Here is a 9,732-nt window from a genome sequence, read left to right on the forward strand (position 1 = left end):
CACCCAGTGCTCCACATTCCTGTGCCTCTCCAAGCGCTCCAAAAAGCTGGTTGAGGAAATAAATGACTGCCAAGGCAACAGCAGCAGCTAGTCTATAAACAGCCCTGGTGAGGACAGCAAACTCAGCAAGGTCACAGGCAACACAACAGGAACTGTGTCAGAGAAAGCAGGCTGCGATTCACACGCTGCAGCGAGGGGAGCACGGATCATGCCAGAAAGAAAGAAAAAAAAGCAACTACTAAGCACTTTATTGGGTTTGCTTGAGGGCTTTGTCCAGAGAAACCTGCAGCCTAAGCTGACAGGTGATAGAAGCTGAGAACCACGCACGCATTCTGCTGCAGTTTGTACCTGCCTATTCCTGGGCACTGAGCAGCTTGTGGCACGCTCCACAAGGAAGTCTGGAGGATGCTGAGAACCAGCACCACAAACAGGTATGAATAATTACACAGCAAAACGCATTATTCTGAAATCCTACTGATGTCAACAGAGCGATTTGCAACTCAGGGGAGTGCCAGCTCACTGATGTTTACCCACAGCAGGCAGAGAACATGTCAGTGATGCAGGAGAGCCCAGCAATGAAGTGTGAGGTGTGGGACAGCACTGTGAGCCTCTGAGAGCAGCCAGCTTCTGCCAAGTGCCTCAGCAGGAGGGAGGGAGGGACACTGTTTACTGAAATGAAGCCTCAACAGTTTCCTGGGAGCTCTCCTGCATGGGCTACGTAGTCACAAAACACAAAGAGCCCCTCAGTGGTTTTACAGGGTTTATTATCCTGTCTGTACAGTCCTTGGTAGATGCAGTTTAGATGATTCCAATCTGGAAAGAAGCAAAAGATGTTAAAACAGATGTTATGGAGGCAGAAAGGCAGAGCCTCCACCATCACTGACGCAGCTGCATCTCCCCAGGATTCCTTCCTCTGGAAACAGGCTTCTTCCTACCAGACTCGCCCAGCGCCTCACACAGCTGACGTATTCATCTGCTCCGCTGTGACTCTCATGTTAATCCTTACAGCCACCTTCCCCACCTCCAACACCTACCACCACAGCCTCCTGCTTCCCACAGCCATCAAGGACCAAACCACCTGGCCATTTCCAGCAGCAGAGCCACCTGCACAGCAGCAATCCCTCACCCAGGCCCTAGCAGTGCTTGTGACAGCACGTTCTCCTTTCCGAGGAGCGCTGCCAACGTCTCTGTCTGTGAACACTATTAGAACAGACACCACTTCACCCTGAGGCAGTTTCTGCATCCTCCTCAGTATTGTAAAATTCACGCAGCCCTGTGGAGTGGAGCCCCTCCCTGGAGGAGAGCAAGAACTGCAGCTCTGTCAGTAACTCCCCTGACCTCATACAGGCAGAAGAAGGTTTTATCAGACAGCATTTGTTCTTGCTTAACCACCCTACGATCCCACTTAACTGCAAACTACTCTGCAGCAGCACTGGCGTGCGTTAAGCACAAGTGCCTCACGTGCACACCAAGAAGAAGGAGGTACAGCAAATCTGAGGCAGCAGATGGGAGCTGACAGCTTCAAATATCACTCACCTTGTTGGCCACATCCAGGGCATCGTAGTCGGGAGCCAGTCGGACGTAAGCCTTCTTCTCCCCATCAGGCCTAGAGTGGAACAGGAGGTGTCAGTACTGAGGCACACAAATCCTCCAACCTATTCCACATTCCTATTGCAACGGTGTGCATCAGTGGTTCCTTTGGAAACATCAGTTTACTCAGTGGTAAAAAAACTTCACATCATCTGCACGGAAATCCTGCAGGACTCCCAGAAGAAGCCAACTTTCCAACATAACACCATTTTAAACTCCCACTACGATGCGTTCAGTCATTAGATTTTATTTATCACAGCTTTAGCACTGAGAACACTACAGAGTTTAATTCCATACTCACACATGTCCAAATTTCCTACAGCAGTGACTGCTCTCCCCCTTACCTTATCAAGGTGTTGACCTTGGCCACATCGATATCATACAGCTTCTTGACTGCCTGTTTGATCTGGTGCTTGTTTGCCTTGACATCGACGATGAAAACAAGAGTATTGTTATCCTCTATCTTCTTCATTGCCGATTCTGTGGTCAAAGGGAACTTGATAATGGCATAATGGTCAAGCCTGCAAGAAAGATTGCCTCAGCTTAAAAAAGGACTGCAGAAGCTGTGTGTACGCATCAAGAGTTCTAAAATATCAGCTATCATCTAGAAGTATCCAGGGTACATCAGTTACCAAAAAAGCTCTAATCACAAACTCTCAGGCTTTGGTCGCTTGAAATCATCACTTGCACCCCGATGCTCCGCAGTGAAAACGCGGCTCAGCTCCAAAGGCAGCACATGGGCAAGGCCTTACCGTGGGACCCGCAGAGGGGCCGTCCCCACACACAAAGCCCTGCCAGGCCCACCACCCCCACGTACTTGTTTCTCCTCGGGGCGCTCTTCCGGGGGTATTTGGGCTGCCGCCGCAGGCGCAGGGTCTTGGGCCTCCTGAAGGTGGGCGACGTGCGGATCTTCTTCTTCTTGTGGCTGTGGACTCCTTTCAGGACGGCCTTCTTGGCCTTCAGCGCTTTGGCCTTCGCCTCCGTCTTGGGCGGCACGGCTGTGACAACACCTCAGTCAGCGCAAAGCAGGTCTGCGTGCCCAGCAGCCCCCCCGCCTGCCCCAGCGGGCCGCATCTCCTCACGAGGCACCCCGACGGGCGATCTGTGCCCAAACCGCTCCTCAGGCAGCGAGTGCCTCGTTCACAACAGCCCGGCTGAGTTCTCCCCTCTGCCCTCACGTAACCAGCCCAGGCCGGCCGCTGTGGGCCTCCCCCGTGCCCTCCACGTGCCCGCGGACCGGCGCCGCCCCGCGGCCCTCCAGCACCCCGCGATCCCCTCAGCCCGACCGCCACAGCCCCACCGCACCCCGCGGGGCCTCGTAGCCCGGCGCCCGCCCTCCTCAGAGCCCCGCCACGTCCGCCCGCCCTCACCCTCCTTCTTCGCTTTGGGCGCCATCTTGGGCAGCCAGGAGCCGAAAGGGGCTTCCCTCCCCGCGCCGCACGGGCTTATTAGCTCCAAACCTCGCGAGATTTCCCTTCCGTCTCGCCGCGGGGCTTGCCGGGAAGGGTAGTCTTGGGGGAGGGGCCTCTGTTGCGCGTGCGCACATCGCTTCCCCCCCCCCCCGGGGGCATCATGGGAATTGTAGTCCCGGTCCCCTCCCGGGTCGGGGCGGGGCGTGGACGCCGATGCCTCCGGGGCGGAGTGTGCGGCGCTGAGCACCGAGCGGAGCCGGAGGGGCGGGGGAACGGGGATCGCCCCTCGGTACCGCCGGGAGGGGACAGGGAACAGCTGGGAGGAGGGGCAGCGAAACCCCGGGGTGCGGCGGCGGAGTACGGGGACAGCTGGGACGGGGAGACGGCTGTGTGCCGGAGTGGCACCCGGGGGACGTGGGGATAAGTGGGATGGGGAGAGGTGGGGACGTGGGGATGGGCGCCTTCCGGGATGCTTTACATGGGGACAGCGGGACGTGGGCACACGGGGACAGCAGGATCTGCAGGGATGTGGGGATGGTGGGGTTTGGGGACGTGGGGATGGTGGGACCTGGGGATAGCAGGACTTAGAGACACAGGAACAGTGGGATTTGGGGACAGTGAGACATGGGACCTGGGGACATGGAGACAGCATAATTTGGGGACATGGGAACAGAGAAAATTGGGGACAGTGGGATGTGAGGACAAGGGGACAGTGGGATTTGGAGATATGGGGAACAGCGGGATTTGGGGACGTGGAGACAGCACAGTTTGGGGACATGGGGACAGTGGGACTTGGGGACACGGAGACAGCAGAACTTGGGGACGTGGTGACATCAGGATCTGGGACACAGCCACAGCACCGCTCCCCCCGTCCCACCCCATCTCTGCAGGCCTAGCGGTTCCCTCAGCCCCGCTCCATCCCGCCCATCCCATCCCTCCGGCCGTGGGGCACCATGAACGTGTTGGCCCCGGTGCGCAGGGACAGGGTGGTGGCCGATCTGCCGCAGGTGAGTGGGGAGGGGACAGCACCCGGGGGGGGAGGCCTCCCTGACCCACAGCCTCACCGGGTCCCCTTTGTTTCCCCCCCATCCCCCCAAACACACACCGCAGTGCTTTCGGAAGGAGGCCGCCCTGCACACCCGCCCCGAATTCCATTCCAGTGTGACCAGCGCCTGCCAGGAGCAGCGGACGGGCACTGTGGGGTGAGGCTGGGATGGGGAGGTCCATGGGTTTGTCCACCCTACACAAACTGGGGGGTCCCGGCAGGAAGACGCCGCGTGGCTGCGGCGCTGCAGGGCTGCGTCACGGCACAGGAATGCGGCGGGGGGGGGGGGGGAGGTTGAGGGGAGGGGCGGAGAGATGGGGGGTGTTGTGCTGCAGGGGGGTGCGGGTGGTCCCCCAAAGCGGTGCTTATCCCGGGAGCCGACTGTGTGCCCCCCCCCCTTCCTGCAATGTCTGTGCTCCCACAGCTTCAAGATCTCCAAGATCATCGTGGTGGGGGACCTGGCGGTGGGAAAGACCTGCCTCATCAACCGGTAACCCCGATGGAAGGGATGCTGGGGGGGGCTGCAGTGGGAGGACCCTCCCCCTTCCCAGGGCTGACGCTCATCCTGCTCGATCCCCCCGCCAACAGTTTTTGCAAGGACACCTTTGACAAGAACTACAAGGCGACCATCGGGGTGGACTTTGAGATGGAGCGCTTTGAGGTGCTGGGGGTGCCCTTCAGCCTGCAGCTGTGAGTAGCACTGGCGTTGTGTCATCCCCCCCTCCACACAACAAGCCCCTGCTGACCCCCCCCTACCACCCACCCAGATGGGACACGGCTGGGCAGGAGCGCTTCAAGTGCATCGCCTCCACCTACTACCGGGGAGCACAAGGTGAGACCCCCCCCAAATCCCCACCAACCGTCCCCACGTCCCCTCCGACCACCTCCGTCCCTGTAGCTCACTTCATCCCCCTCAACAGCCATCGTCATCGTCTTTGATGTCAATGATGTGGCATCCCTGGACCACACACGGTAGGTGGCACGTGGGATACAGTGGGCCTGGAGGTGGCTGTGGGGTTGGTGTCACCTCCTTTGTGCAAACGAGAGGGCAGCGCTCGGCAGCATGGCGATGTGGCCCCACAGGCAGTGGTTGGCAGACGCCTTGAAGGAGAACGATCCCTCCAACGTCATCCTCTTCCTGGTGGGCTCCAAGAAGGACCTGAGCGTGAGTGTGTCCCCCTCCCGTGGGCTCTCCCTGTGCCGTGGGGCCGTCGCCATTGCCCACCCTTCCTCCCTTGGCAGACACCGGCGCAGTACAGCCAGATGGAGAAGGATGCGCTCAAAGTGGCCCAGGAGATGCAGGCAGAGTTCTGGGCTGTGTCCTCACTCACAGGTTGGGACATGGCCAAAGCTGGAGGGGGATGGGGGTGAGGTGACCCCCCGCTGGAGCTCAGGAGTCTTTTTCTATGGGGCAGGAGAGAACGTGAAGGATTTCTTCTTCCGTGTGGCAGCACTGACCTTTGAGAGCAGTGTGTTGGCAGAGCTGGAACGCGGCAGTGCCCGGCGGATCGGCGATGCCGTGCGTGAGTATCCACAAACCCCCCCTCCATGGCTAAACCCCCACCCACCCACCTAACCCTAACCCTAACCCTAACCCTAACCCTAACCCTAACCCTAACCCTAACCCTAACCCTAACCCCTACATCCTGCAGGCATCGGCAGCACCGAGAGCGACCTGTACCTGTCAGCACCCCGCAAGAAGCCCAAATGCTGCCAGTGAGCCCCGCGGCACCCCGTATCTCCGTACCAAAGAGCAGCAGCCCCGGCGGGTGGGGGCATCCCATAGCTATGCAAACCCCCCCAGAAGGGACACCCCCAGCCTTCGTTGTAATAAAATGATTTTTTTATGCTTTTTAAGGAAGCCGTCGGGCTGGTGGGTGGGAAGGAGAGCCGTTGCGGTGCCAAGCCTCACTCCCAACCCATCTGGTGTTGGTCGAAGCGGGGCTGCAGGCGGGGGGGCACGCAGTGGGCACACTTGTAGCGCTCCCGAATCCACCGCCCTCCCTCGCTGTCTTCGATGCAGATGGCTGCGACGCCTGCAGGATGCAATGAGGGCTCAGCGTCAGCCCCTGCATCACCTATGGCTGCCCCCCCCCTCCTCACCCCCCGGTGCCCATCCTACCTGCCACGACCCCCCCTTGGCGCTCCACCAGCTGGATGGCCGCTCGCATGGTGCCCCCGGTTTCCACCCACTGATCCACCAGGAGGATGCGCATACCTGGGGGGGGGGCAGAGCTGTACCCCAGCATCCATTGTCGCCCCACTGCAGGAGTGCCCACCCCACGGGCTCAGCTCACCCGGTGTCACGGTGTCGGTGCGCACCTCCATCACCTTCTCCCGACCCGAATAGTCGGTGTAGGGCTCTGCCAACGTCTCCACGCAGAGATGCCCGGCTTTGCGGATGGCCAAGAAGCCTTTATGCAGCGTGGCAGCCACGGCGGCACCTGGGGATGGCACTGTCACCCGCCATAGGGACAAGAATCGGGGACCCCCCCAGCATCCCCCCCTTACCCAGTATGAAGCCCATGGCATCGATGCCGGCCACCAGGTCAATGGGATCTCCATGGAAGGGTTGCAGCAGGTCGGTCACGCAGTCCTTCAAGCCCTGGGAAGGTAGATATGGAGGTGCTGGGTGTCCCCACAGCACCCCTCAGTGCCACCCCCTTGGTGCCCCCCGTGTGGTCGCTGGGTACTTGCGGATGGCAGTAGAGCCGGGACGGGTCCAGCCATGCGTAGTGGGGACCTTTGGTGTTGGGGGCCATCAGTGCCAGGTACCAGCCCTTCTCCCGGGCAGCGGGGACGTGGCGCAGGTCCATGCGTAGGGTGCTGTTGGCTTCCCAAGGGGTGAATTCACACCCCATAGGGTTTAATGTCCCCTCCGATCGCCCCGTTGGTGTCCCTGCGCATGCTCCGTACCCAGTGTGGGACCGTCATGGGGAGTGTCACAGACAGCAACAGCTGAGCGGGGGCTGCCCGTAGCTCTGGGCCCCCGCCAACGCCTTGGGACAGCAGGGAGCTGGGATGGGGCCAGCAGGGAGCTGTGCCCACAGCCGTCCCGGTGTGATACCCCCAGCCCCCTGCACATCCCCACAGGGAGCTGTATGGGCATCCCACGGGTGCGGGGTTTGGAGGAGCCAGAGCGGTGCTCGGGGTGCAGCCCCACGGGCAGATTTGGGGTCCGAGCCAACACAGGGACTTCTCGAGGCCGCACACGTCCACACTCGGGCACCATCCAGCTCTGCCAAAGCGCCGCTCCACCGGACGGGCGCCGCGTCCTGATTGCAAATGGGCTCCGTCCGAGGGTTGGCAGAGGGCGGGGAGGGGAGCTGGCAGCCTTGATGCGCGGGCACCGGGACGCGGGGATGGACAGAGCTGCCGCGGGGCAGAGCCGGGCCGTGCAATGCTGCGCCGTGCCGAGCCGAGCCGTGCCGCCCCGCGGTGGGCGGGCCGTGCCGTGCCGCGCTCCGCTATAAGGCGGCCCCGCAGCTGCGGTGGCCCCGCGATGCCATGTGCGTCCTGCGCTGCCTCTTCCTCCCCCTCCTCCTCTTCCTCCTCCTCCTCCCGCTGTTGGCGGCCCCCAGCCCCGCAGTGGCCCCGTCGGGGCGGCCCCGTGCCCGCCGAGGTCTCACCTACCCCGGGACGCTGTGGTGCGGCGCCGGGAGCAACGCGGACAGCTACGAACAGCTGGGTAAGGAGCTGTGCCCAAACCCACCCCATGGTGAGACCTCCCCCCCCCAGTGCTGCTCCGCTCCCCAGCACAGGACTGGGGACCCATCTCCACCCCTATCCCCAGCTTTGTCCCTGTCCATTCATCTCTCTGCTATCCTATTCCCCACGTGCTGCTCCTCTCCCAGCCCTCTCCAGAGCGATCCCCCTACTGCTGCTGTCCAACACGCTCCATACCCAGTCCTTACTCTGCTCTCGGCCCGGTCTCCATCCTGGTGCTCATCTCAGCCTGGTCCCCAGACCGGTCCCAGCCCAACCCACTCCATCCTGATCAGCAGGGTGGTGCTGATCCAGCCCCAATCCCCATCCTGCTGCCTCCCCTCATTCATCCCAATCTGATCCCAGTGCCATTTCTGGTACAGTTCTGATCCCCATTCTTACCCAATGTGGCTTCTCCAGCCACCCATCCCCAATCCCAAACCCATTCCATCCGTGACCCCATCCCATCCCTGATCCCAACTCCATTTCATCCCTGACCCCATCCCATCCCTGATCCCTATCCCATTTCAACCCTGACTCCATCCCAGCTCCAATCCTTCTCCTTTCCATTCCTGACCCCATCCCATCCCTGATCCCAACCCCTTTTCATCCCTGACTCCATCTCAACATCATCCATCTCAACAACATCCATCTCCATCATTTCATCCCAGCTCCAATCTCAACCCCATCTCCAAATCTGACCCCATCCCAGCCCCTATCCGACTCCATCTCAGCCCCAATCCCATCCCCAATTCCATCTCAGCCCCAATCCCACTGAAGCCCAAATCCTGACCCTATCTCAACTCTGACCCCATCCCAGCCCCAATCTTGCTCCTTTCCATCCCGCCACCCTTTCCGATCCCAATCCTCCCCCAGCGCAGCCCCCATCCCCAATCCCAACACCATCCCAGCTGCACGCAGCCCCCTCCCCAGCCCTACCCTCAGCCCTCACCCCACAGGTGAGCACCGTGACACCGACCGCTGCTGCCGTGACCATGACCACTGCCAGCACGTCATCCACCCCTTCACCTCCCGCTACGGTTACCGCAACCTGCGCTGGCACACCATCAGCCACTGCGACTGCGACCGCCGGTGAGCAGCCCTGACCCCCATAGTTGAGATTGGGGGGGAATGGCAGCGGGGTTCTCCCCATCCTGACCCTCCTTTGGGTGCAGGCTGAAGGAGTGCCTGCAGCAGGTGAACGACACGGCATCGCGCGTGGTGGGACAGGCGTTCTTCAACGTCATCCAGGTGCCGTGCTTCGAGTTTGCCTACAAGGAGGAGTGCGTGCAGCCGTACCTCTACGTGTGGTGAGTGACACCCCCTGGTTTGGGATCTGCTGTTGCTGTCTCTGACCCGTGCTGTCTCGCTGTCCCCAGGTGCAGGGCGTACAACACGGTGGCCGTGGCGGTGCCCAAGGAGCCGGTGCTGTATGAGTTTGGTGGGGAGCTCATCGACAGGGCGGCGTGGCCTGGGGGGGAACCCCTGGATCCCCCAGCTGTGAAAGCGAGGAAGAGGATGAAGGAGAAGAGGAAGAAGGGGAAAAGTTTGAAGAAGAGCCCTTCTGGAATTGGGGAGCTGAGCCACGCCGCATCCATCCCCCCCACTGCCCCCAGCTCAGGGGGACAGGGCAGCAGGAAGAGGAGGAGGAAGGAGAGGAACAGAAAGAAGAGGCTGAAGAGCAACACTGAGGCAGCCTGAGCCCCACGCTCACCCTGTGGGGGCCCTGGTTGTGTTAATGAATAAAGTGGGTAATGAGCAGCCACTGCAGTGCTTGGGGGTCTGCGGGGCGAGAGCCACGGCGGGGCCAGAGAGGGGGGATATGGGGCAGTGGTGCCCATCCGACACACGGGTCTGGTCCTGGTGTATGACAGCAAGGGAGAACCCAAGGTCTGCAGAGCCGTGTGAGGAAGAGATACGTGGGCTCCAGCTGCACCTCATCGCTCACACTGGCTCTGGTTGTGGCTCTGAGGCTGGCAG

General features: G+C 61.0%; 5 protein-coding genes and 2 non-coding genes across 10 annotated transcripts in view; 3 read left to right on the forward strand and 4 right to left on the reverse strand.

Moving 5' to 3' along the window:
- Positions 1-9,732, forward strand: part of BLTP2 (bridge-like lipid transfer protein family member 2) — a 69,296-nt gene that overhangs the window by 17,332 nt on the left and 42,232 nt on the right. The gene's annotated exons all lie outside the window — the stretch shown is intronic.
- On the reverse strand, positions 748-3,082 carry RPL23A (ribosomal protein L23a). 2 transcript variants are annotated; one of them, XM_052689280.1, is made up of 5 exons: positions 2,961-3,082; positions 2,408-2,588; positions 1,935-2,111; positions 1,537-1,606; positions 748-813 (listed from the first exon to the last, which is right to left on the reverse strand). In XM_052689280.1, exons 1-5 carry the CDS (start codon positions 2,983-2,985, stop codon positions 799-801), a joined length of 468 nt encoding a protein of 155 aa, XP_052545240.1. In that variant the 5' UTR covers positions 2,986-3,082; the 3' UTR covers positions 748-798. The 2 variants fall into 2 exon arrangements, with proteins under 2 accessions (XP_052545240.1, XP_052545241.1); XM_052689281.1 differs by having other exon boundaries at positions 748-1,606.
- Positions 1,682-1,748, reverse strand: LOC128083765 (small nucleolar RNA SNORD42). Its single transcript, XR_008208183.1, has one exon. It is a non-coding gene; the product is annotated as a small nucleolar RNA SNORD42 (small nucleolar RNA).
- LOC128083766 (small nucleolar RNA Z17) lies at positions 2,209-2,281 on the reverse strand. Its single transcript, XR_008208184.1, has one exon. It is a non-coding gene; the product is annotated as a small nucleolar RNA Z17 (small nucleolar RNA).
- On the forward strand, positions 3,186-5,904 carry RAB34 (RAB34, member RAS oncogene family). Of its 3 annotated transcripts, none has more exons than XM_052689273.1 (11): positions 3,186-3,291; positions 3,893-4,009; positions 4,113-4,204; positions 4,472-4,537; positions 4,636-4,737; positions 4,815-4,879; positions 4,968-5,019; positions 5,131-5,212; positions 5,290-5,380; positions 5,463-5,570; positions 5,700-5,904. In XM_052689273.1, the coding sequence occupies exons 2-11, from the start codon at positions 3,956-3,958 to the stop codon at positions 5,765-5,767; spliced, it is 780 nt and encodes a 259-aa protein (XP_052545233.1). In that variant the 5' UTR covers positions 3,186-3,291; positions 3,893-3,955; the 3' UTR covers positions 5,768-5,904. The 3 variants fall into 3 exon arrangements, with proteins under 3 accessions (XP_052545233.1, XP_052545232.1, XP_052545234.1); XM_052689272.1 differs by having other exon boundaries at positions 3,224-3,346; XM_052689274.1 differs by lacking the exon at positions 3,186-3,291 and having other exon boundaries at positions 3,594-4,009.
- LOC128083738 (adenine phosphoribosyltransferase-like) lies at positions 5,873-7,212 on the reverse strand. The gene is made up of 5 exons (XM_052689279.1): positions 6,741-7,212; positions 6,559-6,652; positions 6,345-6,491; positions 6,170-6,265; positions 5,873-6,083 (listed from the first exon to the last, which is right to left on the reverse strand). Exons 1-5 carry the CDS (start codon positions 6,906-6,908, stop codon positions 5,956-5,958), a joined length of 633 nt encoding a protein of 210 aa, XP_052545239.1. The 5' UTR covers positions 6,909-7,212; the 3' UTR covers positions 5,873-5,955.
- On the forward strand, positions 7,446-9,488 carry PROCA1 (protein interacting with cyclin A1). Its single transcript, XM_052689275.1, has 4 exons — positions 7,446-7,735; positions 8,712-8,844; positions 8,928-9,062; positions 9,132-9,488. The coding sequence occupies exons 1-4, from the start codon at positions 7,555-7,557 to the stop codon at positions 9,451-9,453; spliced, it is 771 nt and encodes a 256-aa protein (XP_052545235.1). The 5' UTR covers positions 7,446-7,554; the 3' UTR covers positions 9,454-9,488.

The sequence above is a fragment of the Tympanuchus pallidicinctus genome, unplaced genomic scaffold, assembly GCF_026119805.1.
Source record: "Tympanuchus pallidicinctus isolate F22 unplaced genomic scaffold, pur_lepc_1.0 scaffold24, whole genome shotgun sequence".
Classification (NCBI taxonomy): Eukaryota; Metazoa; Chordata; class Aves; order Galliformes; family Phasianidae; genus Tympanuchus; species Tympanuchus pallidicinctus.